Source organism: Mauremys mutica, chromosome 1 (assembly GCF_020497125.1).
Source record: "Mauremys mutica isolate MM-2020 ecotype Southern chromosome 1, ASM2049712v1, whole genome shotgun sequence".
Taxonomy (NCBI): Eukaryota; Metazoa; Chordata; order Testudines; family Geoemydidae; genus Mauremys; species Mauremys mutica.
Window position 1 is genome coordinate 315775285 of NC_059072.1, and position 22532 is coordinate 315797816.

Sequence of the window (22532 nt, forward strand, 5' to 3'; positions counted from 1 at the left end):
CTAGGGGCCGTGAAAACTGTCACTCCACCCCAGCAGAGCGCTCATGTACCAAACAGCTCTCATTCCCTAAAGTATGAGAATTGCTTCCCTTCCTGGCTCACCCGATCCCAAATCCCAGTTTCATCCCCCAACTGTGTAGTTGAGTATTAAAAATAGTTTGCTGTTCATTACTGTTTCCGTCATGTTTCTTTGCAGAAGACTTTGTGTGAAGGGGGGGGAGGGGTTTGTTAATTGCATAGGACAGCCACCATTAACAGGGTACAGACATGGGGGCAGGATCAACAGCAGGTCACACACAGAGTGCAGTCACTAGGCACCCGGGTCACTCTGCGAGGTGTCTGCTGCCCCAGGTCAGTCTGGGAGGTGTATGTTGCCCCAGGGTCCGAGCGCCTGGCATCCACAAATGGCAAGGCAGGCTGCCCTTACCATGCCCTTCCACCCTAGCCATGAACCTCTCCGATGCCCTGAGACCCAGACAGAGCCATCATCCCCCCACACCTACTCACCCTTCCCAGACACCCCTCACCCCTTCCTGCAAACCCACCCCTTCCTGCACACCCTCCGGTAACTGTCCTCCCCCCAGAGACCGCTGTAGGAGCAGGAGCCTGTCAGTCCTCGAGTGTAGAAGTGGTCTGTACATCACTGTACACCGTACCCACCACAGTCTGCGTCCCTGTTGGAACCCTTGAATGAGAATTCGTTAGTAAACAAAACTTTGTTAATTAAAAATGTTCCAATAACTTTATTTTTAAACGTCTGTTGGAAGGGGGGAAACCTGGTGAACGGGGTATGTAACCGCTGAAAAAAGTCAATAGTAACTGAAACAGGGGCAGGTTCAGCTTCTCTGTAAAGAGACTGGACAGTCATAGGTTACCCTGCTCTCTGAGGAACCTAGCTTTCAAAGCCTCCCGGATGCACAGCGCTTCCCGCTGGGCTCTTCTAATCGCACGGGTGTCTGGCTGAGCGTAATCAGCAGCCATGCGATTTGCCTCAACCTCCCATCCTGCCATAAAGGTCTCCCCCTTGCTCTCACAGAGATTGTGGAGCACACAGCAAGCTGCAATAACAATGGGGATATTGGTTTTGCTGAGATCCGAGTGAGTCAGTAAGCTCCTCCATCTCCCCTTGAGACGTCCGAAAGCACACTCCACCACCATTCTGCACTTGCTCAGCCGGTAGTTGAAGAGCTCCTTGTCACTGTCCAGGGCGCCTGTATAGGGCTTCATGAGCCAGGGCATTAGCGGGTAGGCTGGGTCCCTGAGGATCACTGTAGGCATCTCCACATCCCCAACAGTTATTTTGTGGTCCGGGAAGAAACTACCTTCCTGCAGGCATCTAAACAGACCAGAGTTCCTGAACACACGCGCGTCATGAACCTTGCCCGGCCACCCGATGTAGATGTTGGTAAAACGTCCCCTATGGTCCACCAGTGCTTGCAGCACCATTGAAAAGTAGCCCTTTCTGTTAATATACTGGCTGGCCTGGTGGGCTGGTCCCAGGATAGGGATGTGAGTGCCATCTATAGCCCCACCGCAGTTTAGGAATCCCATCGCGGCGAAGCCATCTATGATGACCTGGACGTTTCCCAGGGTCACTACCTTTGAGAGCAGTAGGTCAACGATTGCGTGGGCTACTTGCATCACAGCAACCCCCACGGTAGATTTGCCCACGCCAAAGTGGTTCGCTACTGAACGGTAGCTGTCTGGCGTTGCAAGTTTCCAGAGGGCTATGGCCACTTGCTTCTGCACACTCAGGGCTGCTCGCATCAGGCACTTCAGGGCAGGGGCCAGCAAGTCACACAGTTCAAGGAAAGTGCCCTTACGCATCCTGAAGTTTCGCAGCCACTGTGATTCATCCCAGACCTGCAGCACTATGCGGTCCCACCAGTCCATGCTTGTTTCCCGGGCCCAGAATCGCCGTTCCACAGCATGAACGTGACCCATTGCCACCATGATCTCCGCGTCGCGGGATCCCGTGCTTTGTGAGAGGTCTGTGCCACTCTGACACTTCATGTCCTCACCGCGCTGCCGGAGCCTCCTCGCCCGATTTCTCAGCAGCTGACTGTGGAAGAGGTGTTCGATAAGGTGCGAGGAGTTGACAACGGCCATAAGTGCAGCAATGATCGCAGCGGGCTCCATGCTCGCAGTGCTGTGGCGTCCGCGCTGTCACTGACCAGAAAAGTGCGCGAACAGAGTTCCCGCCGGCGCTTTCAAGGAGAGAGGGCGGGAGTGACGGTTGAATGACGACAGTTACCCAAAACCACCCTCGACACATTTTTCCCCCAGCAGGCATTGGGGGCTCTACCCAGCATTCCAATGGGAAGCGGGGACTGCGGGAACTGTGGGATAGCTGCCCAGAATGCACCGCTTCCAATGTCGACGCTTGCCCCGTTAGTGTGGACTCACAAAGTCGAATTAGTGTCCTTAGTGTGGATACACAAATTCGAATTCATCAGGTCGAATCCACAAATTCGACCTAAGTTAAATCGAACTACTCTTGTAGTGTAGACATACCCTAAGAGATGGTGATTTCCCAGAAGAAAAGACTGCATGACTCCCACTCTCGGATTCCCCACTCTGTTTCTGAAACACGTGTCTCAGTTCTCTCTCCAGCAGGCACAGCAAGGGAATTACTTAGTTGGTCCCTGCATCCCTGTGGTATCAAAATATCAAAGGAGATTGGTTAACTTCTTCATGAGGAGCCAGTGGGTGGGTGAAGTTTGGAGGCTGGTGTTCATCCGTACATTCCTGGACCCACAGACATGGAACCCTACCATTGCTTTTCTGTGCTCATACAGACTTTCCATCCTGTAAAAGGTGGAGAGCCACCTGCTCACCACCTCCTACTTCAACTGGTAGCAGTTTGAGTGACTCTTGTAGCTCTCTAAGTTTGTGGTGCACTGCACAGGACTAGCTGAAGTGGCCACAGAGCTTCCCAGCCTTTGACAGCAGCACCTGCAACACTGTATCTCACCCCTCCTAGGAATTTCCTCACAATGAGACTGAGGCAGTGAGCAAGACAAGGGACAAGCTGGAAGCAACCATCACACTCTGCCTTTGTGTTGGCTACTCCATTGTCCATTGCCAGAAACCCAGCAGAGAGGTCCAGGGGCTTCAGCCACTTGGTGACAGCATGACTTCTTTAAGATGTTTCCAGAGGTGTGCTGTTTTTCAAAGCCCCACATGCAAAGCATCACAGCTAACTGGACAGAGGTCATTGGTTCTGCCAGACTAATTAACATGAGGAAAGCCAATAGCAACATTCCAAATGCATTGGGACCAGCAGAGCAGGAGATGGAGCCAGCCTCACCTGTGCCTTAATTAATTAATTAATTGTTTCTCTGTCGGTGGGGCCAGGACTAACTGGGGGTCAGGTGATAGTTTAATGAAAAGCTGGGCCTTATAGGAGAGTGGAGAGAGATCTGTCTGGGGAGTGAGCAGGCTTCTGTGGAAGACCCTGAGCCATTGTCATCAGTCAGGTGGGTACCCCAGGGAAACCAGTGCTCTATTGCAGAGCAGTGAGGAACCTCAGGGAGCAAGCTGGGTTTCCGTAGAAGGCCTTGGAGTAGGGTCTTGAAGGAGTATGGAAGTCTGGGCTCTATCCCAGACTGTGAGAGGGACTCCAGTGGAGTCCAAAGCAAGGTGGAATGCACCTTTTGTCTGTTTGGGACTACTGTTACCCTGAAAAGGGACTGAGAGTGACCCAGAGAAGAGAGCTGAGCTGTATGAATCTCAGAGAGAACACCTGGGTGAGGAGAATTTGAAGCAGGAAGTGCCTGTAGTGCCATATTCCACCAGAAGGTGGTGCTAAAGCAGAGGTGGGGAAACTGCGGCCTGCGGACCATCCTGCCCAGCTGCTGAGCTCCTGGCCCGGGAGGCTTGCCCTGGCCCCTCCCCGGCTGTCCTCCCTCCCCTGCAGCCTCAGTTCGCTCGCTCCGCCGCCGGTGCAATGCTCTGGGCAGCAGGGCTGTGAGCTCCTGGGGCAGCGCAGCTGCAGAGCCCGGCCTGACCCGGTGCTCTGTGCTGCGTGGTGACAGCAGCGGCGGCGTGGCCTGGCTCCAGCCAGGCGGCATGACTGTAGTGCCGCCAGCCACCAGTGCTTCAGGCAGCGTAGTAAGGGGGCAGGGAGGGTTGCATAGAGGGCAGGGGAGTTCGGGGTGGTGGTCAGGGGGTGGGGGCATGCATACAGGTTGAGGGGGGAACAGGGGATTGAATGGAGGCAGGGGTACCGGGGGGGCAGTCAGGAAGGAGGGGGGTTTGGATGGGGCAGCAGGGGGCAGTCAGGAGCCAGGGAGAAGGGGGGGGGTGTCAGGAATGAGAGGAGGGGTTGGATGGGGTGGGGGGGTCTGGAGGTAGTCAGGGGACAGGGAGTGGGGCTGTGTGGATGGGGCAGGGGTCCCGAGGGGGGAGCAGATAGGAGGTGGGGGCCAGGCTACAGCCCCCTCCCCTAACCGGCCCTCCATACAATTTCCGAAACCCGTTGCAGCCCTCAGGCCGAAAAGTTTGCCCACTCCTGTGCTAAAGGGCACCCGTGGCCCACTACTTACCCCCAGAGAAAGTTCCCTTCACACTCAACACAGCAGAAGGGGAGCAGAGACCTCTTGAGAAAGTGGATTATCTCCACTGATGATAGAAGCCCTCCCGTTGGTGTAGGTAGCATCTTCACTAAAGCACTGCAGCTGTGCCACTGCAGCCTTTGAAGTATAGACAAGCCCTTAGGCGCCTTTGAAAAATCCCAAAAGCCAAATACCTATGTGCTCCTATATTTTAACGAGGTGAATAGACTTACCATTTGATGTCATATCGTATGCCATTTACCCTTTTCTCATGGATGGAGGGTGGAACCCCCCCCTTCAGGGAGGCTAGCCCCTGGCTCTGCCCCTTCCGCCTGCTTTCCTCACCGGAGGAGCCCCGGGCCTGAGCACCTCCCTCCACCTGCCCGGAGGAGCCCTGAGCCAGCCGCACCAAGCCTCCTCAGACCCCAAGCTGCCATGGGGAAAAGCGTCTTGGACTCTCTCCAGAAGAAGCTACTCAAATTCCTGTATTCATCAGTCTGGAGTCCAGGTAGATTATTTATGAAGCCAGGAAGCTGAGTAGCAAATACTGCCTCATCAGCCGCCCTGGAACCAGAATAAGGCATAATAAAATCAGGGGCGGCTCTAGGTATTTTGCCGCCCCAAGCACGGCAGGCAGGCTGCCTTCGGCGGCTTGCCTGCGGGAGGTCCCCAGTCCTGCGGATTCGGCGGCACACCTGTGGGAAGGTCCGCCGAAGCCGTGGGACCAGCGGACCCTCCGCAGGCATGCTGCCGAAGGCAACCTGCCTGCCGCCCTCGCAGCGACCGGCAGAGAGCACCCCGTGGCTTGCCGCCCCAGGCACGCGCTTGGCGTGCTGGTGCCTGGTGCCGCCCCTGAATAAAACAAAAACTTCCCCCACAAATGGGGTTCTGGTAGCAGAGCCTCCCCTGGCCTATTACACCCACTGCCTATGCCTGTTCTGTTTTTCAGATTGTTTAGCTCTCCCTCCCTTTCTCTAGAGTCTTGAACTGGCAATGATGAATATGATCAATCACATCTCTGCAATCCAGATCAAGTGCAAAAGTCTGAATCTTGGCCTTGAGCTCCACCACCTACAGTGTAGCTCATTAAATAATGAGTCCGACTCACCAAAATCATAAGATTATCTTCAAAATCTTATGATTTGTAAGCCAAAGTCATGGTGGGGTTTGCCAGCCTTCTGATATTTTTTGCCTTTGGGGAAGGCCAATTGCCCCGAATTCCATTTTAGGTTAAAATATCAAGCTTTAAAAAACACATCGCACAAATGCAGACCTCCCTGTTTGCAACTCAGAGGGGAATCCACTTACCAACACATACCCCTAAGTCTGCCTCCTGCTCCCCACTTTCTCCTGACTCCTCACAGGATCAGGTCCTGTTTCCTAACACATTCCTCATGCCGTTTTCCTCACAGTCTCACTACCAGCACCTCTGAATTCTTCTGTCCCCTGCCTGGCTTTCACATGGCCACTGAAAGGCCACCATTTTAGAAATAATGGGAGATGCTGGCCATTTTAGCTCAGGGCAGTCTCACTGTCACCTACAAAAGGTTAAAGGGATAAGGGGACCATCTGGCTGAGGGCAGCCTATGGCTATGTTTATAGTTGAATAAGATATAAAATATGATGCCAACAATACAGTAAAGTACATTATAATAATAAAGGGCCCAGTCCAATGTCCATTTAAGTTAATGGGTTTCTAGCATTGACCTTTTTGTAAAGAAAATTAAATTGAAATCTATGTAAGAGGACACAATTAATTATAGTCTATAAAGTGAATTAACACCACTTCATCTGACTACACAATGTATTTCAAACCAACTTTCTCAAAAGAGAACAAATAATTGGCATGGGGCTGGTGTTTGCAAATACTTGTGGCTTAAGGCAATACAATCAGAATAATGAATCAGTGACCAGGTTCAAGAGTTACTGGGGCTGCTTTTAAAATGAGAATTTTTTAAAATGCTAAAAGTTAAATAAACAAATTAGGTAAACTTTGCCCTTAGCTCTGGACAACAAGTGATCTAATGGAGCTGCTAAATACACAGAGCAATAACTGAAAAAAGAGAGCTGATTAAAAATAGCTCTGATAATTACTGTGGACTTTTATCAGATAGTACCATTGACTAGCTACAAAAACCAGATTACCTTTTGCTGTTTTCTTTAGAAGCAAATGAATATTCTTATCTATCCAACTGTAAAAGCAAACATTCTATATTGGGATGGACATGTAATGATTCTAGTAGTGCCAAAGTTTCCTAACCTTTGCTAAGGATATTAAGCTGTAAATAGATTTCTAGGTTGACTTTTGGACTTACAAAATAGCAAGGCATTTCCATAAAATAATCTCGCCTGGCTGATTTTAAACTGTCCTGTTGCTCTGTGCTGTGCTGGTAAATTGGAGTAAAACATACGTCCAAGACCAATGGCTATTACAGCCTTAAAATTGGAGGAATGATTGTCTCAATTTCAGGGACTGCTGGGAGTCTCAAAATTTATTTATGTTCACTAGAACTGAGTGGAAATTTTTCCAACACAATACTGTTCCATCAGAAAAACATAATTCACTGAAACCAAAACAAACACTCAAGAAACCTGTTGATTTTGACAACTCTCCATCAGAAACCTGCCTGGTTTCCTGCCAGTTTGTGGGCCTCCCCTGAAGCCCACCTAGCAGGCTGCCACAGAGACAGAATCCCCAGGCTCCCCAGCTTGCAAGTCAGCTAGTTCTCTGATAGTCAGGCAGCTGGGGGAGCCAGCTGGCATGGGAGGTGGGAAGCTGTGGGAGCACCAGCCAGGTGGCATGCTGCAGATCTGGGGTTTCCAGGCTCCCAACCTCCAAGCCTCCTGGTTCAGTCCACAGCTCCCACAGCTTCTAGGCTCCCAACTCACCATTTGCCTGCCTGTTTTGAAATTATCAAACAACATATTTTGGTTTTTCAAATTTTTTTTTTAATAATCTTTGTTGCACAGAGAATTTCTAAATTTTTGGTTTTGTCTGAATTGAAACAAAAACAGATTTTGAAATCCTCCAAGAAACTGAATTGCCATTCTCTGCTCAGCTGTAATACACACAGAAATGAAGAGTCATGGATTTTGCATGTCAGAGAGGCAATGTACTTTAATTTGGGCTAATTCAGAAACTCTGGAAGTTAGCTATCTGGCAGATGCTGGACCAAGTTACACCAGTTAAAATTCAAAATACCTCCATTGACATCAGTGCAGATATACTGTGTAAAACTGGTGTTAAGCAGGAAGAAAATCAGTTCCAGAATCTGACCCACAGTATTTAATTTACAATTATTTTGCCCACCTACAGCATGCTGAATCAGTGCAAGTTATACTACGTTACCAGTTATGGGTGAGATTCACCAGCAGAGTCTGGCTGCTTTGAGCTGCTCAGACAACACAAAGCAGCCATAAATCTGGTTTAAACGCCATTCTTACTACTGTCTTTCCCTGCTGAAGCAGTGTAAGGTGCCTCAAGCATGCCCATAAATCTGGTCCCCATATGCAGTTTTATGGCCCAAATTAAATCAATGACTAATGTACATCATCTTTGACTTTGCTCATTGAATCCAACTCCTACTGATTGTACCCTACCTCTCATCAGCCAACCCTATCCCTGCAAGAAAAAATACTCTCAGTACTGGTTATCTGCACACATGTATTATTTTGGCCATATTTCAGGTTAGCGTGAAGCAATAGTTGAAGACAAGGGAAATTCATCTTTTGTTTCTTATTGTAGGTAGATCCGTGGAAGGAAGCTTTTATAACTCAGTGAAAACTTTATAACTTTACAGAAGAAATTAGTGTCGTAAAGAACACTGAGGGCCAGATTCTGCAAGTTACACCAGTATAAATCCAGAATGACTCCTATGAACCCATCAGTGTCTCTGGGCCCAATTCTGATTTCATTTCCACCAAAGCAAAAGAGACCAGAATCAGACCCCCAGAGGTTCAAATCCTGAGTAGGAGATAAGGACACCAAATGCGTTTTACCCTAGAGTTCCCATATAGCTTTCTGCTAAGACATGCTGAATAGACATTGCTCTTCTCTTCGTCATAGCTCACTCACCTTTGCTGTCTTCAGTCAAGAAGTAAAGGCAGGAATTACAAAATTATAAATGCTATCTCAAATTAAGCTATCAATGTCACCCTTTAAAAACTGAAGTTGGTTTTTATTCCAAATGTCCAGACAAAATGTTTAAGTGCAGGTAGGGATTATTCCCACCCTATACCTGGAATACTAGGGAAAATTTGTAAAAATAAGAAATGTAAAAATAAAAATTTGTACAAATACAGAGTAGAACTGTGCACCTCATGAAGTATTTAAGGAGCGCTCTGTAGAAGCACTCAAGTCAAGAAAGCAGCCACTCCTGCAGCCCTTAATCATAAAAGTGGGCCCACAGCCCCACTATTTCCAATGGGACTACTCCTGTGAATAAGGGTTGTGGGACTGGGCACTGGATACTGATCAAAGCCCACTGAAATTAGTGGGAGTCCTTCCTTGACTCCAGTGGGTTTTGAATCAGGCCCTCAAAAGTACAAGTATAAAGAAGCAAAGGCTCTGAGCTGCTTGACTGAAGTGTAAGTATCAAGAGGTCCCTTCCACTCTATCATCTTTTATTAGATTAACATAGAAAAGGATATCAACAAAGAGCAAATACCTTTTGACTTTCAGTCCTTCAGTGCCTAGTAAAGTTTTAGGAAGGATTATTTTGGTGCCTATCCAAATGCCCTTTATCTTTATTAAACTGCAGTTAACCAATAGTTCACTATCTTCCTGGCAACGAGCAGAAAATATCCTATCCAATATGTACCAAACTAGAACTTTGATCTTAAATAAAAATATCGCCACTGCTTACATAGGAAAGCAACAACAGAGAACTTACACAAAGGGTATGTCTTCACTACCGGCTGGATTGGCAGGCAGTGATCAATCCAGCAGGAATCAATTTATTGTGTCTAGACTAGATGCAATAAAATCAATCCCCGAGCGCTCTCACGTCGACTCCCATACTCCAGCTCAGCGAGAGGTGCAGGCAGAGTCAACGGGGGAGCAGCAGCAGGCGACTCACCGTAGTGAAGACACCACAGTAAGTAGATCTTAGTACGTTGATTTCAGCTTTTCTTTTTATCTCTTCAAGTTCTGATTAAGACATAATATGCCTACAGCTGAACGACATCCATTTAGAGCCTAACCTTATCACTCTTACACACCTTGAATAGCATCTTACTTCACAAGTAGCCCTAAGTAGCCAATTGCAGAGTAAGATATCGCTTAATGTAAGTACAACTGGGACTTTACTCACTCAGACTATTTGAAAACAACTCATTCTGTGAATGTAGTGTGCAATCATACTCTTGGAGGACAAAACGGGGTTACTTTCATCCTTTCTGCACCAGGTATTTACAGTTGATTTTTATAAAAGTACAGCCAAGCCAAGAATACCTGCCTTCTGTTTTAGCACACTTTACAACTGAACTCTTATTTTTTGTTTTTAATTTTTTTCATTCATGATGAAAGCTTCAAAGAGTCTCTCACCTCACAAATGGTAGAATTTGTGACTATATCAGAACCACCGATATCAAGAAGATTACATTATAGGAAATCATGATGTCTAGTCTGAATCCTCTCTACTGGTTTAATTATACTTGTTCGTCATCTCTGATGCTTTAAAGCCACATGACTCAAAAGATGAGTGATTAATTTCTATTGAAATAAAATATTTGCAAACAAATACTATCAAAGAACAGGAGAGGAAAAGATATTAAAAGCTAGAAATTAGATATTTTCTTATTTGTTTCCATTTCCATTGTAACTGGTACTATTAAAAGAAAAATGAAGGGGAAAATCTGCATGATGTGGCAAAACAGGATTATTTACTGTTGCTACTTGTTAAAAAAAAATATGTGTTAGATATATTTCTACAATAACTATCAGGTGTATTCACCTCTAACTGGCCAAGTTCTGCTCTCAGTTATTTCAGAAGAAATAGATCAATTGACTTCAATGGACCTACTCTGCATTTCCAAGTGAACAGAATGTGGTGCACTGACTATGCATTACTTTTATTTAATATAAAGAAAGTGGTGTGCATGCACTGAGAGGAGAAAGTTCCTAGATTTGTAATTGTTCACACTTTTTAGGGTTTAGTGTTCAATGGTCAAACCCCAAAAGGTCAACACCTAAGAACAGTATTTATCCAGGAAATGGAGAGGAGAGTCAGCATCCTGTCTGCAATGTGACTGGTTTCTAGGCAGCAGCTCCTCTCCACTTCTTGAAGAAATAAATGTGGTGTTTGGTTTCTGAAAATGCAGTTTATATTGTGCAAATTGGCCCAAGTTCAATGCACAAACAATTCACTTGGATCAAGAAACAGAAAAAATCTATTTGCAGAAACAGAACATTTCTCTGATTCTTTGAGGAGAAAGAGGACTGGCCACCAATACTCTAGTCACTCGGTAAGGAGACACTGACTCTTCTCTTCCTTATCTGAAGGATAGCGTTGCCCCTTTTCAATCCGAGGAACTAGTCAAACTTCGGACCCTTGGAGGTGTTCCAAATGGAAGTATAAACTGATGATGGAATCTCATGTTTTCTTTGATACAATCTTGTTTATTTACAAGGAATGTACAAGGTCCTGCTTCTTCAAATTTAGAAGGAACTAGAATCAAAACAATAGCTTCTTAGGCCTAGTCTACACTAGAAAATTAGGTCAGTTTAACTATGGCAGTCACAGACAAAGCCGGCACTAGGCCTAAGTAATTGCTTAGGGCCGTGAGCAGCTCAAAGGGCCCCACTATTTGCTTTTTATTATGTGTTGTGTGGGGAGCCCCCCCCCCCCCCAGAGCTTTCCCACGTATGGCCTCCAATGGGCTAGCACCACCTCTGATCAGAGATGTGAAAAATCCACACCTCTGAGTTGCATTGTTAAGCTGACCTAAGTCCTCATGTAGACAGCACTAAATAGAAGAATTCTTCTATGGACCTAGCTAATGCCTCTTGGGCACATGGATTACCTACGCTGACAGGATAATCTCTCCGGTCAGCATAGGTAGTGTTTACACTGAAGCACTACAATGGCACAGCTGTGCCACTGTGGCATTTTAAGTATACATATGCCCTTAGCTTACAGTCCAAGCCTCCTGAGCCAACACTAGACCCAAAAACCCTCTCTCTAGCTTTTTTCCAGGATCATGCACCATGTTCACAGACTGTTGCTTGGATTTCTTGCTTCTTACCTCTGAGTCTGTCTCTGTTCTGTCGGTCACATTTTCTGTATCTGCACCCCAGTGTCTCCCTCTCTCTCTCTCTCTCTCACACACACACACACACACACACACACACAGTGGAAACCTCCAGCTACATGGTGCTGGTTTGCCAGGTATGGCCCCTTAACTATCTCTTACAACTATCTTAAGTGAAGGGCACATTCATACATCAGTTTTAACACGGTTCTAACTTGGCCCATAACAAGGTTTAACCCAGCTCATAAGAATAGGGTGGATCTTGTGTGTCTGCTTTCTACCATTCTGTTTTCTGGCTGTAGACTTGAGGGGGTGTCAACCTCTATGGATTCAACCTGTTCTATTCAACTTCTTTTGTTAATAAAAGCACATAATTGCACCTATTTCTTACCCCGTTTTGGAGTCTTAGATAAGTCAAAAACAAAGTGTTAGCTTAAGAAAAATATTCATTTTCCCCAATACCCTAAAACTAAGAGCCAGATCTTCAGCTGGGGTAAATCAGCATAGCTGCATTGACCTCAGTAGAACTATCCAGTGGTTTGTTTCCTACATACCCTTGGAGAACAAAAATAATCTAAACTATACTCACCTACATTATACATCTTCCTTATTACTTAGATAAAATGTGTCTTATTTTATAAATTCAGAATTTGAAATGAGGCTACTGCAAAGGGCTTTATAACTAGTGAGTGGACATTTATAGAACATGTGACGCTTTCAAGTGGTACCCAGGGTTGTGAGGCACCTTGCTAATACCTTCCCTTAGCATGAGGAAGCCTTAACTGTGCCTTCTGCTGGTCAGCTCCCCAACTCTACGTGCAAAGGCAACACATGCCCCTCTAGGCCTAGGCAGGCCTCACTGTCTCTCTACACATTAGCAATAGGTACACTGCAACCCCCAAGCCTTCTGAGCATATCCCTGGAGGGCCCAGCCCCTGATCCACTGGACACTCACAGAATTCCACAAACTCCAAAGAGAGATTGCTGAACTTGAATTAATATGCAAATTAGATACAATTAACTTAGGTTTGAACAGAGACTGGGAATGGTTGGGTCATTACACTAATTGAATCTATTTCCCCATGTTAAAATATCCTCACACCTTCTATGGGTCATCTCAATTATCACTTCAAAGGTTTTTTTCTCTCTCCTGCTGATGATAGCTCATCTCAATTGATTGGCCTCTTACAGTTGGTATGGCTACTCCCACCTTTTCATGTTCTCTGTATGTATAAACATCTTCTTTCTGTGTGTTCCATTCTATGCATCCGATGAAGTGGGTTTTAGCCCATGAAAGCTTATGCTCAAATAAATTTGTTAGTCTCTAAGGTGCCACAAGTACTCCTGTTCTTGTTCCCAAAGGAGCAGTAAACCCCTGCTTACCAGATTCACTTCAGGATCACTGCTCCACTCAACTCACAGCACTTAGATTTGTTAGTAGTGAAATTAAGTATCAGTTTATTTAACAAAGCACAGAGACTGAAGTAACAAGTAGAAGTATTGGAAACAAATGGTTACATATAAAGTAAAATCATAACATGCATTCTAGAACCTAGACTTAATTAACTAGATACTTTCATGTCTTGTAGAGTAATGTTCACCCGAAGTCTTTTCAGTGTTTTACAGACAGTCTGGGTGGGACCCTCCTTTCATACGACTGTTAGCTTGTTAGCTTGTCTCCTCAGTGAAGGATCCTGTGTTTTTGTGCCTTCCCTGACATACCAGACTAATCCTTTTATCTTTGTCATAAACAGGATACCCCCCTGCTATTTTATTTCTTCCTGTAGATTTTGCAATTTTTTTGACTGACTTTTAGCTTAGTGTGCAAATAAGCCTACACTGTGAGACATACAATGCACAATACACATGTGGCCAGACAGAGAAATAAGCATCTGTTTCCTCCTGCCTGAAAGGAACGTGTCCAAGGTATGTCACTTTCCGGTGACCTGCCTTAACTCCCAGACATTAAGAACATACTTTTTTAGTATAGCTACATAATTTCTGAAATATTATCCATACATACATTTCACAATGATAAGGATGACCAGTGAGCTATGGACTCTCAGTAGAGACCTCACATGCCAACCTTTGGTTATGCAGCTATTTGACTCAGGGAATCCCTGTAAAAATCTTTGCATCCCCTGTGCCCTCTGGCAGTTGGCACTGAAGTCCCTGGGTCAGGTGTGCTTATATTTCTCTCCAAAATTAGCACCTGTGCAAATGCAGTAATTGGGCATGCAGTTTCACTAGCAAGCACTTCAACATTTTCAACAGGTGGTGCTATTGGACAAATCCTGCAAAGGTGACTTCTATAGGAGATGAAGTTGCCTCAGCACTTCACAGGAAGCTCATCGCATTTTGCAGGATTGGACTCTAAAGCATGAGAGCTACTGTGCACCTAAAAGAGAGCATAAGAAGTGGTAGGTTGGCCAGGGGTTATGACCATAAGCATTCAAGTGACTATGCAACATGATTAGGCACATATTTAGGCACCTAAATTTAATCAAGGTATTTATGCTTGCAAGTATTCATGATGTATTTTAGAAGTTCTCCATTTATAACATTTCATTCCACAATTCCTATATGACAAAGTATGGAACCATATACTGGATTTTCAACATTATTAAAAAAAAATTAAACTATCACCTTTGCCCTAAAGTTCAGAAATTGAAAAATGTTAACCACAAAGCAGAACAAACAGTGACTATGTAAATTTAAAAAGTTCAAAAAATGAAAAGGTAGTACATATAACAGTGTAAAATGAACACATAACCAGCCAAATTCAGACCCAGATAAATGCATGAAATTCCACTAACTTGTTTACACCAACCCTGAATTTGACTCACATTCTAATTCTTATCTGATTAATTATTCAGATAATAAATAACTTATCCTCAGAAAGAGTCCAATATCCACATTAGTATCTGTGGGATTTAAAGGATTCGAGGGACATGAATTAATACTTTACAGTAATCAACATTCTGTAAAATGCATTAGTAAAAAGACTTGCACAAACTTCTTTCTGCTCATAAAGGTCTTTGTTTTAATAAAAGCAAAAAAAGTTGCTAGAAACTCTGTACATATTGTAAATTAGAGGATAAATGTGAAAGGACATGTATATTAGAGAGGTAGGGTGTTAATCTGTTGATAGTCAAACAGTTGAGAACAAAGGAGTTTTTCTGAATATCAAGCTTGATTTCACTGGGACAAGTAACAAAGGAGAGGTGTAGTGGAAAGACTCAGAAGGTCAGTCGGTGGAGACAGATCAGATGGTGAGGTGGGATCAGGGGAATTGCGACTGGTTGGGGAGAGAGACTGGGAACAAGGAAGAGAACTGGGAATGGTTGGGCAAGAAGAATTGGACTGGGAGCAGGGTAACTGGGAATGGAAGCAGGAGGGGAGCCTGGCACTCAGACAGGAAGACCAAAGGGGAGACTAGCGTGGGCTGGGCAAGGAGACTTGGATTGGGATGAGAAGCCTGAGGAGTGGAGACTGGACGAGGAGCTGGGTTGGGGGAAGAGACAAGACTGACACGGGGATAAGTTGGACTGGATGGGGCAGAAGGGGTCAAATTTCAAGGTAAGAGACAAAAGAATCTGTGCCACTAGCAGTGCTTAATTTATGCTGAGGCTTGCCAGGGGTGAGATCCGGCACCTCTAAGCTTGGCACTTCATAGCCTCAGCAACTCTGGGCTTGTCGCGTCAGTTATGAAAGTAAAAAAAAATTGCTTGAGCCCTGACACAAATTACATTACAAATTAAGTACTGGCCACTAGTCAAAGCTTGGAATGAAATCCAAGATTCCTGAATCTCACCACTTCTCTGCTGTCAGCAAATATCCATGAAAACTGCTGAAGAGCATGTCTCATCCTCATCTAGTGCTGGTCCACAATGAGGATGACAGCCTATCAGTGTTACTCAGTTACTCTGTTAGCTCAAGTGGCAGTGGTCTGTGTGTGGATTTAAAAATTCCCTGTTTGATGATCCATGTGGGAGTCAATGTGATGCTACACGATGGAGTCTGGGAGGCGGGAGGAGTGTTTCAGTTTGCTTTAAAAAAAATCTAGCATTTTACACACAAAAAAACTGTGTTAAAAGAACACTATTAAGATTGCAAAATAAAGCACTCAAAAGTTTTGAAATGCCTGTGCAACTTTAATTCAGTCCCCTTAAGCATATACATTATGTTTTTAAACACCACATACTATTATTTTCTACAGGACTTTTGCCTCATTCAGTACACTGAGTGGCATGGTGCTGCCGCACACCTTCCAACTATTGCAACAGGGGAGTGGTTTATTCACAACCCTGAGCGACATAAATTATGCCTGTATAGACTGTAGTGTATAGACATAGTGCTAGCTACTACACCGCGGGGAGGTGGAGTTCCTTCCGTGATGGAAAAACCGTTCTGTCGCTGTAGTCTGTGTCTACGCTATGGTACCATGGCTATGCTGCTGTAGCACTTGTAGTGTAAACAGGTGCTACACATTTGCTAAACATTATTTGCTAAACACTATTTGAGTGGAGAAGACACTCCATCATTCTATCACACAGACTTTTTTTATATTGCAGATGGCATAGTCTGAATTTGCAGATTTAATATAGTGGCAATTTTAGCAGGGATGCCAAATGTATTTTATCTTCTCTGGTGGATGGCAATAAATTCACAAAGTCTGCGCACCACACAAAAGTTCACAGGTGGATAGACATTAGAGAGATGGATATTATCTGCAAGCAATCTACAAACATGTAGAACTCCATTTCATCTCCTCTGCCTGCCTCTGAATCACATTCATCTACTCTAGGAAATATCCTCTCTGTCTCAGTAAATCCCAATGTGACATATTTACAGATTTCCCCAACTGTTCTTAGAGTCGATGCACATCGTTTGCAATGCTCTTCCTGGGAACCTCCTTCCTTCCACGTTTCTTAGATCGGCAACTCCTGCCAGGCATTTCCCAACTTGGCCAAGCCTCCGGATCACTGCCAATGGAAATCTGCACTAACAGATCTGACTTTGTAAATCCCAGTTCCTCAGCCGCTTCCTCTCTTCCCCTCTCCTCCACTACCCACCCCCATCTCCTCTCCCCTGTCCAGCCGCCGCTCCGTCCCAGCTGGGGGAGGGATTTTCTCTCCTCTCCAACTCAGAGACGGGCTGGGAGAGGAGACGAGACTGAGGCGCTTTCGCCCTCGCCCTCCATCCCCATTTGTGGGGCAAACTCCTTGGCCGGCCGGCCAGCCATGCAGCTCGCCTGGGAGTGGGCATCCCTCCATCCCGAGGCGTTTCCTCCCCCCAGCCCCGGCCCGCGGGCGCCCAGCCCTTACCTGGAGGAGGTTGTGCGCCGCCCTGTAGCCCAGCGGCGGGCCGCCCTTGACGCCCGGGGGCAGCCTGCCGGTGGCGTAGCCGTGCCAGGCCACCACGTAGGGGTTGTCCATGGTGAGCCAGTAGCGGACCTGGCCGCCGAAGTGCCTGAAGCAGAGCTCGGCGTAGTCCCGGAACAGCTCGGCCAGGGCCGGGCTGGCCCAGCCCCCGTAGGCGTCCTGCAGGCGCTGCGGCAGGTCCCAGTGGTAGAGGGTCACCACGGGCTCCACGCCCAGCTGCCGCAGGCGGGCCAGCAGGCGGCCGTAGTGCGCCAGGCCGGCGGCGCTGGGGGGCGCGGTGCCGTTGGGCAGCAGGCGCGCCCAGGAGAGCGAGAAGCGGTAGTGGGAGACGCCCAGGCGCCGCAGCCCCTCCGTGTCGCGGAACAGGTTGTTGTAGCTGTCGCTGGCCACGTCCCCGCCGGCGGGCGCCGCGGGCAGCGGCTGGGGCGGGGGCTGGGGCTGGGGGGCGCCGGCCGGCGCCGCCCGGTGCGCGAAGGTGTCCCACACCGAGGCGCCTTTGCCGTCCTGGCGCCAGCCCCCCTCGGCCTGGTACGCGGCGCTGCCCGCCCCCCACAGGAAGCCCGCGGGGAAGGTGTCGTAGAGGAAGAGCTCGTCCTCCGGGTAGGGCAGGCGGGCGAAGCGAGCCCAGGTGCCCGCGCCTTGCCCGGGCTCCCCGCGCAGCCGGCGGCCGCTCAGCAGGCAGAGCAGCAGCAGCAGCAGCAGGGGGAGCGGGGCCGCAGGTGTCATGCTGCCGGGAGGGCGGAGAGGGGACGCGTGTGAGCGCCTGGCTCCCGCCCCGCAGCCCCCTTTATCCCCTCCCCGCCCCCCGGGTGGGCACGGCCATTAATCATTACCTAGGTGCTCGGCGCCCTGCGGCAGCCTCGGCCGGGGGGAGAGGGAGCTGGAGCCTCGGGGCGCCCTCCAGGGGCGCCCGGGCTTAGCCGTGACGTGGGGGGGGGTCCTAGGGGTGCAGGGCCCGCGCTGCCAGGACAGGGAAGGGGACGGGGAGCGGCTGTCCCATAGGGTCCAACTCTTCTCCCCTGAGAAGCAGCGCGTCGGGTTGTCTCTTTCCCTCCCCTGCACCTGGAGCAAAGACACATGAGCGCTCCCGAGACAAACCCTGCGGGACCCATTGCAAAGGGCGGCCGTTATTGAAACGGGGCACTGGGATGCCTGGGTACCTAAAACCCCCGCGGTGCCTAACTTTAAGCACACGCCTTTGAACACGAGCCCTTTGCTGCTGGCGCCTTGCTCTGCTTCCTTCTCTGGAGGGAGCCATTTAAAACCCCTGTGGGATGTTTTCTCTGAACCGATTAAATCAATGATTGATGGAGCACAAAGGCAGGTGAGAAAGAACCGGAGGCTCCTAAGGAGCAGTACGCCATACTGTACCGGGGGCAAGGAATCTCTCTGCACCCCCATGCATCAGCCCAAATCTGACTGGGGAGTCACTTACTTATTCTGTGTACCAGCCCCAGGCTTGGGATGTAACGGTGACCACGCTTTTAAATGCAAAGCACTGGTACGAAACGGATTTATTGGACAGAAGTGACGAGTAAGCGTTTCACCAACTGTACCAAAGTCAACACAAAACAGTCTTCAAGAAACGTGTTAACAGGCGTCTAATTGTCAATTCTTCCAGAGCTCTTGAGACAGATTTGATTACATTGCCTTTCACGGTCATTTCTCCATCTGTGTGCATGGACGATTAGGAAAGAAAGGGGAAAAGTACCATACCATAACCGTAGTTCCAACAGTGGAAAAACTGGCTGTGACGAACTAAATGTATGTCTACACTGGAAACTTCAAACCGCTGCCGGGAGAACGCTCCCGCGGCAGCGCTTTGAAGTGCGAGTGTGGTCGAGCGCGAGTGCTGGGAGACCCGTCTCCCGGCGCTCCTGGTAATCCACCTCCACGAGGGAACTAGCTCCGAGCCTGTCTACACTAGCGCTTTCAAGCGCTCAGTAGACTAGGTTTATGCTGCTAACTGGAAGGCTGTACTTGTGATCGCAACGAGTCAAAGTTAGAATCACGCCGACAATCACAGACAATAGAAATGGAACTGACTTATAACGCCCTGGAGTAACAACCCCCTTGCAGTACAGTTACATACAGCACTTCATACAGACTTACTTCATACATACAGACTTGCATCTGAAGAAGTGGGTATTCACCCAGGAAAGCTCATGCTGCAAAACGTCTGTTAGTCTATAAGGTGCCACAGGATTCTTTGTTGCTTTTACAGATCCAGACTAACACGGCTACCCCTCTGATACTATACAGCACTTTGTCAGTTTTAAATGTCAGAGGCACGGGGACTCCAAACTCATACTATAGAAAATTACTCTAAAAATAAATGTATCCCATGTTTTTCAATCCAGCATCTATTTCATGGTGCAATATCAAGAGTCACCGCAGCTGCGACCATTCCATTCATGCAATAAAAAATTAATTGACCAAGAACTCTATACTCTCTCACCCACACATATACTTGTTTCTGGGTAGCAACCCCCAGGCAATATCGTATTTTCCTTTCTGGAGGTGAAGAGTATGGTATATGATTGTTTGCTGCATGCAAAAACGTTTCAATTAGAAATGCCTCACAGATCTTCACAGGGCAAAATCCATCAAGCAGTGTATTTAAGTTTAATGATTTTAGTCACTCCCTTTAATTGCTTGTGTGAATGTGATATGTGGACTGTTTCTAAAGGTCGGGTTTCAAATGGCAACTCTTCTTATCTCATTTAAACCAAAAAAATCCAACTAGAGCAGTCAAATAAAAAAAGTTGAAAAGGCCAGTATTTAAAATTCAAATATTTGAACTCTACCAGTTGGGGCATCTAAAAGCAATATGCATCTGCTAGAGAGGCTGATAACTACAGATAGATGTTCCCAGGAGATAAAGTTATTATTTAACCGAAGAATGAAAGTATTATGATAATTTAACTATTTTTAGAAAAATAATCTTCTGCAGAGGGGAAAAGCAGGTAATTGCTTATAATTCATTGTATCTCAAGCAGCAATTGCTGCTGAAGCTGGAAGTTTTACTTATTTTTCAGGTTGATTCTAACCTTTCACAAGCACAACAGGCCATTTTACTTGGTTTTTGATAGTGTTCCACCTTTTCCCCTTTTTGCACTGATTAGACTTGAAAGGGTTTGTTCGCTTTGTTTTTTATATATAGGAACCCAAATTTGCCATACTGGATCATACCACTTTCTCCATTAATTCTGATTAATTTATTCTTCTGTCAGATGGCTAGAGCTTTAAGTTGATGGCTGTACAGGGGCAGACTGTTCCCATTAATGCTGTGTGCAGGAAATTTATGAAATGGAAGCAAGTAAGAGTGTAGGTAGGAGTTGATACTGTGATGGTGGCTAATCAGCTACAAGGAGTGTATTTCCAGGCTGATAACCAGCTAGTACAATCTGATCATCTGAATAAATTCTATTCCAGTCCAATTAAATAACAATTGTGTTTCAAATAGGGCAATACAAAACAATTCAGAGTTTGTGCCGAGTAGCACCTAAAAGATTTAATCAGTTGCCCCAGCAGTAAATTAGGACTGGACACCAATGAAACATTTCAGTGCAAAAACAGTTTAATTTTTCTGGTACTGTACAGTGAAAATACCTTGTTTGTTGGGTGGTCTATGAGTTTTGCATTGCTTTTAAACATGCTCTTTTGTGTAACATGCCATGTTGCTGTTCTCTGGGTGTTTTTCCTATGAGTTTACTGGTTAAGGAAGAGGAGCATATGATAACTATTATTAATATTAAAGGTAGTGACCAGAGGCTCCAGTCATACTTGTGCCCTTTGTGCTGGGTGCTGTACAGTCACATGGTAAGAAACAGTTCCTATTCTGAAGAACTTACACCTCAGAACTGCCATGGACTTCACTGTGTAATGAGTGTAGAATGAAGGTCATTCTGCTACTGATCTGGGTTCTTAAATCTATCTCGTTTACCCCATACCATGATATCTGAGCACCTCACAATGTTTTTAATTTATTTATCCTCACATCATTGCTGTGTTACCACTTAAACAGTTTTGCATTTCTTAAATTGAAGATTTGTAAGTCATCTTTATAACAAAACTGTGCTCAGTGGTAAAAGCAAATCAAAATAGGAAAGGGAACTCACATATTTTGGTGGTGGTTGTCTCTGGTCATGACACCAGACCATCTTGATGTGTGGGATGCAACAGAAGGGAATGCCAAGAAGAGCAGAAATGTATCTGTAAGTTCCTTTGCCCAAACAAGCCCTAAAGCCATCTAGGTAAAGGTGTGGGCAGTGTGTGGAGCTGTGCAATAGTGCATCTCTGAAGCTCCCCAATCCCTTTCCAATAAACCCCATTGTATAGATTTAACCAGGAAGGAGACTCTGAACTGATGTAGAAACAAATACAAATGGGGGAGGGGAGGGGTTTCCCTTGGAGAATTTTTAAATATCTGGTGCAACATTTTTGAAGATGTTTCACAAGAGCACTTTTATGAAAAAGGAAACATCTGATATAGTTGCCAATGACAACTATATATTCTGTTAAAAAATACCAGTGAGTTTGCACCACTAACATGAAGGCTTGTGTCAGTCATGCACACTTAAAAATAAAAACCATGACAGGTGTTAGTAGAAATGAAGAACAAAGACAAAAAACCAGGGAAGGTTATCCTGTTACTCTGTGCATACAATACTGGTCTCATTCCCATCCACAACTAGATCTCTCAACCCTCTTCCTCCTTCTCAGTCATGTCCCCTGAAAACTAAGTTAACGGTTACATATTTCATTGTAATATTTTGACACAAGACTTTCTATATAACAGTGTCTTTTTTAAAGCTTATATTGTCTCCCAGATTTTCTTTTTTCTTTTCCTTCCTTTAATTCATTCCTTCCCCCCACCACTTACTCCTATGTCTGCCTTTCTCTTTTCATTAATCTTTAGTTTTCTCTGCGATTAACTATTATTTCCCCCATACTTTTTCTAGTGCCCTAGTTCTCTTCCTCCGCCTCTTTTAACTTAATTTCCTTCATTTCCTCCTTCCCACCATCCTCTCAATTCACACACACAGTTCATCTCATCCCCTTCCCATGACTCACTTACAACCAGGGTATGAGAACGGAATATTCTGAGTGAACATAGTTCTCTCGATCAGCCTCCCATTCTTAGGTTCCCATCTTCTCCTCTCACCCCCTGTTCCTATCTTCTGTCAGGCCACATCCTACTTCCATCTTCAAGTCTTTTGCTCCAATCTCTTACATTTCCCCCCAGTCACTCATCCTTGATTCCATCTCCACAAAGGATGAAGGAACGGACAGGTCTGTTTTATTGCCTCTAGGATCTAGCTAGGTCTATCTTTTCTTCC

General features: G+C 46.3%; 1 protein-coding gene across 2 annotated transcripts in view; it reads right to left on the bottom strand.

Moving 5' to 3' along the window:
- KL (klotho) overlaps window positions 1-17917 on the bottom strand; it is a 71597-nt gene extending 53680 nt beyond the window's left edge. For both annotated transcript variants that reach the window (XM_045016236.1, XM_045016228.1), the window contains exon 1: window positions 17134-17917. In XM_045016236.1, the coding sequence (XP_044872171.1) occupies window positions 17134-17916 (783 nt within the window). In that variant the 5' untranslated portion in view covers window position 17917. The remainder of the gene's footprint in view (window positions 1-17133) is intronic.
- Between the last annotated feature and the right edge of the window lie 4615 nt (window positions 17918-22532).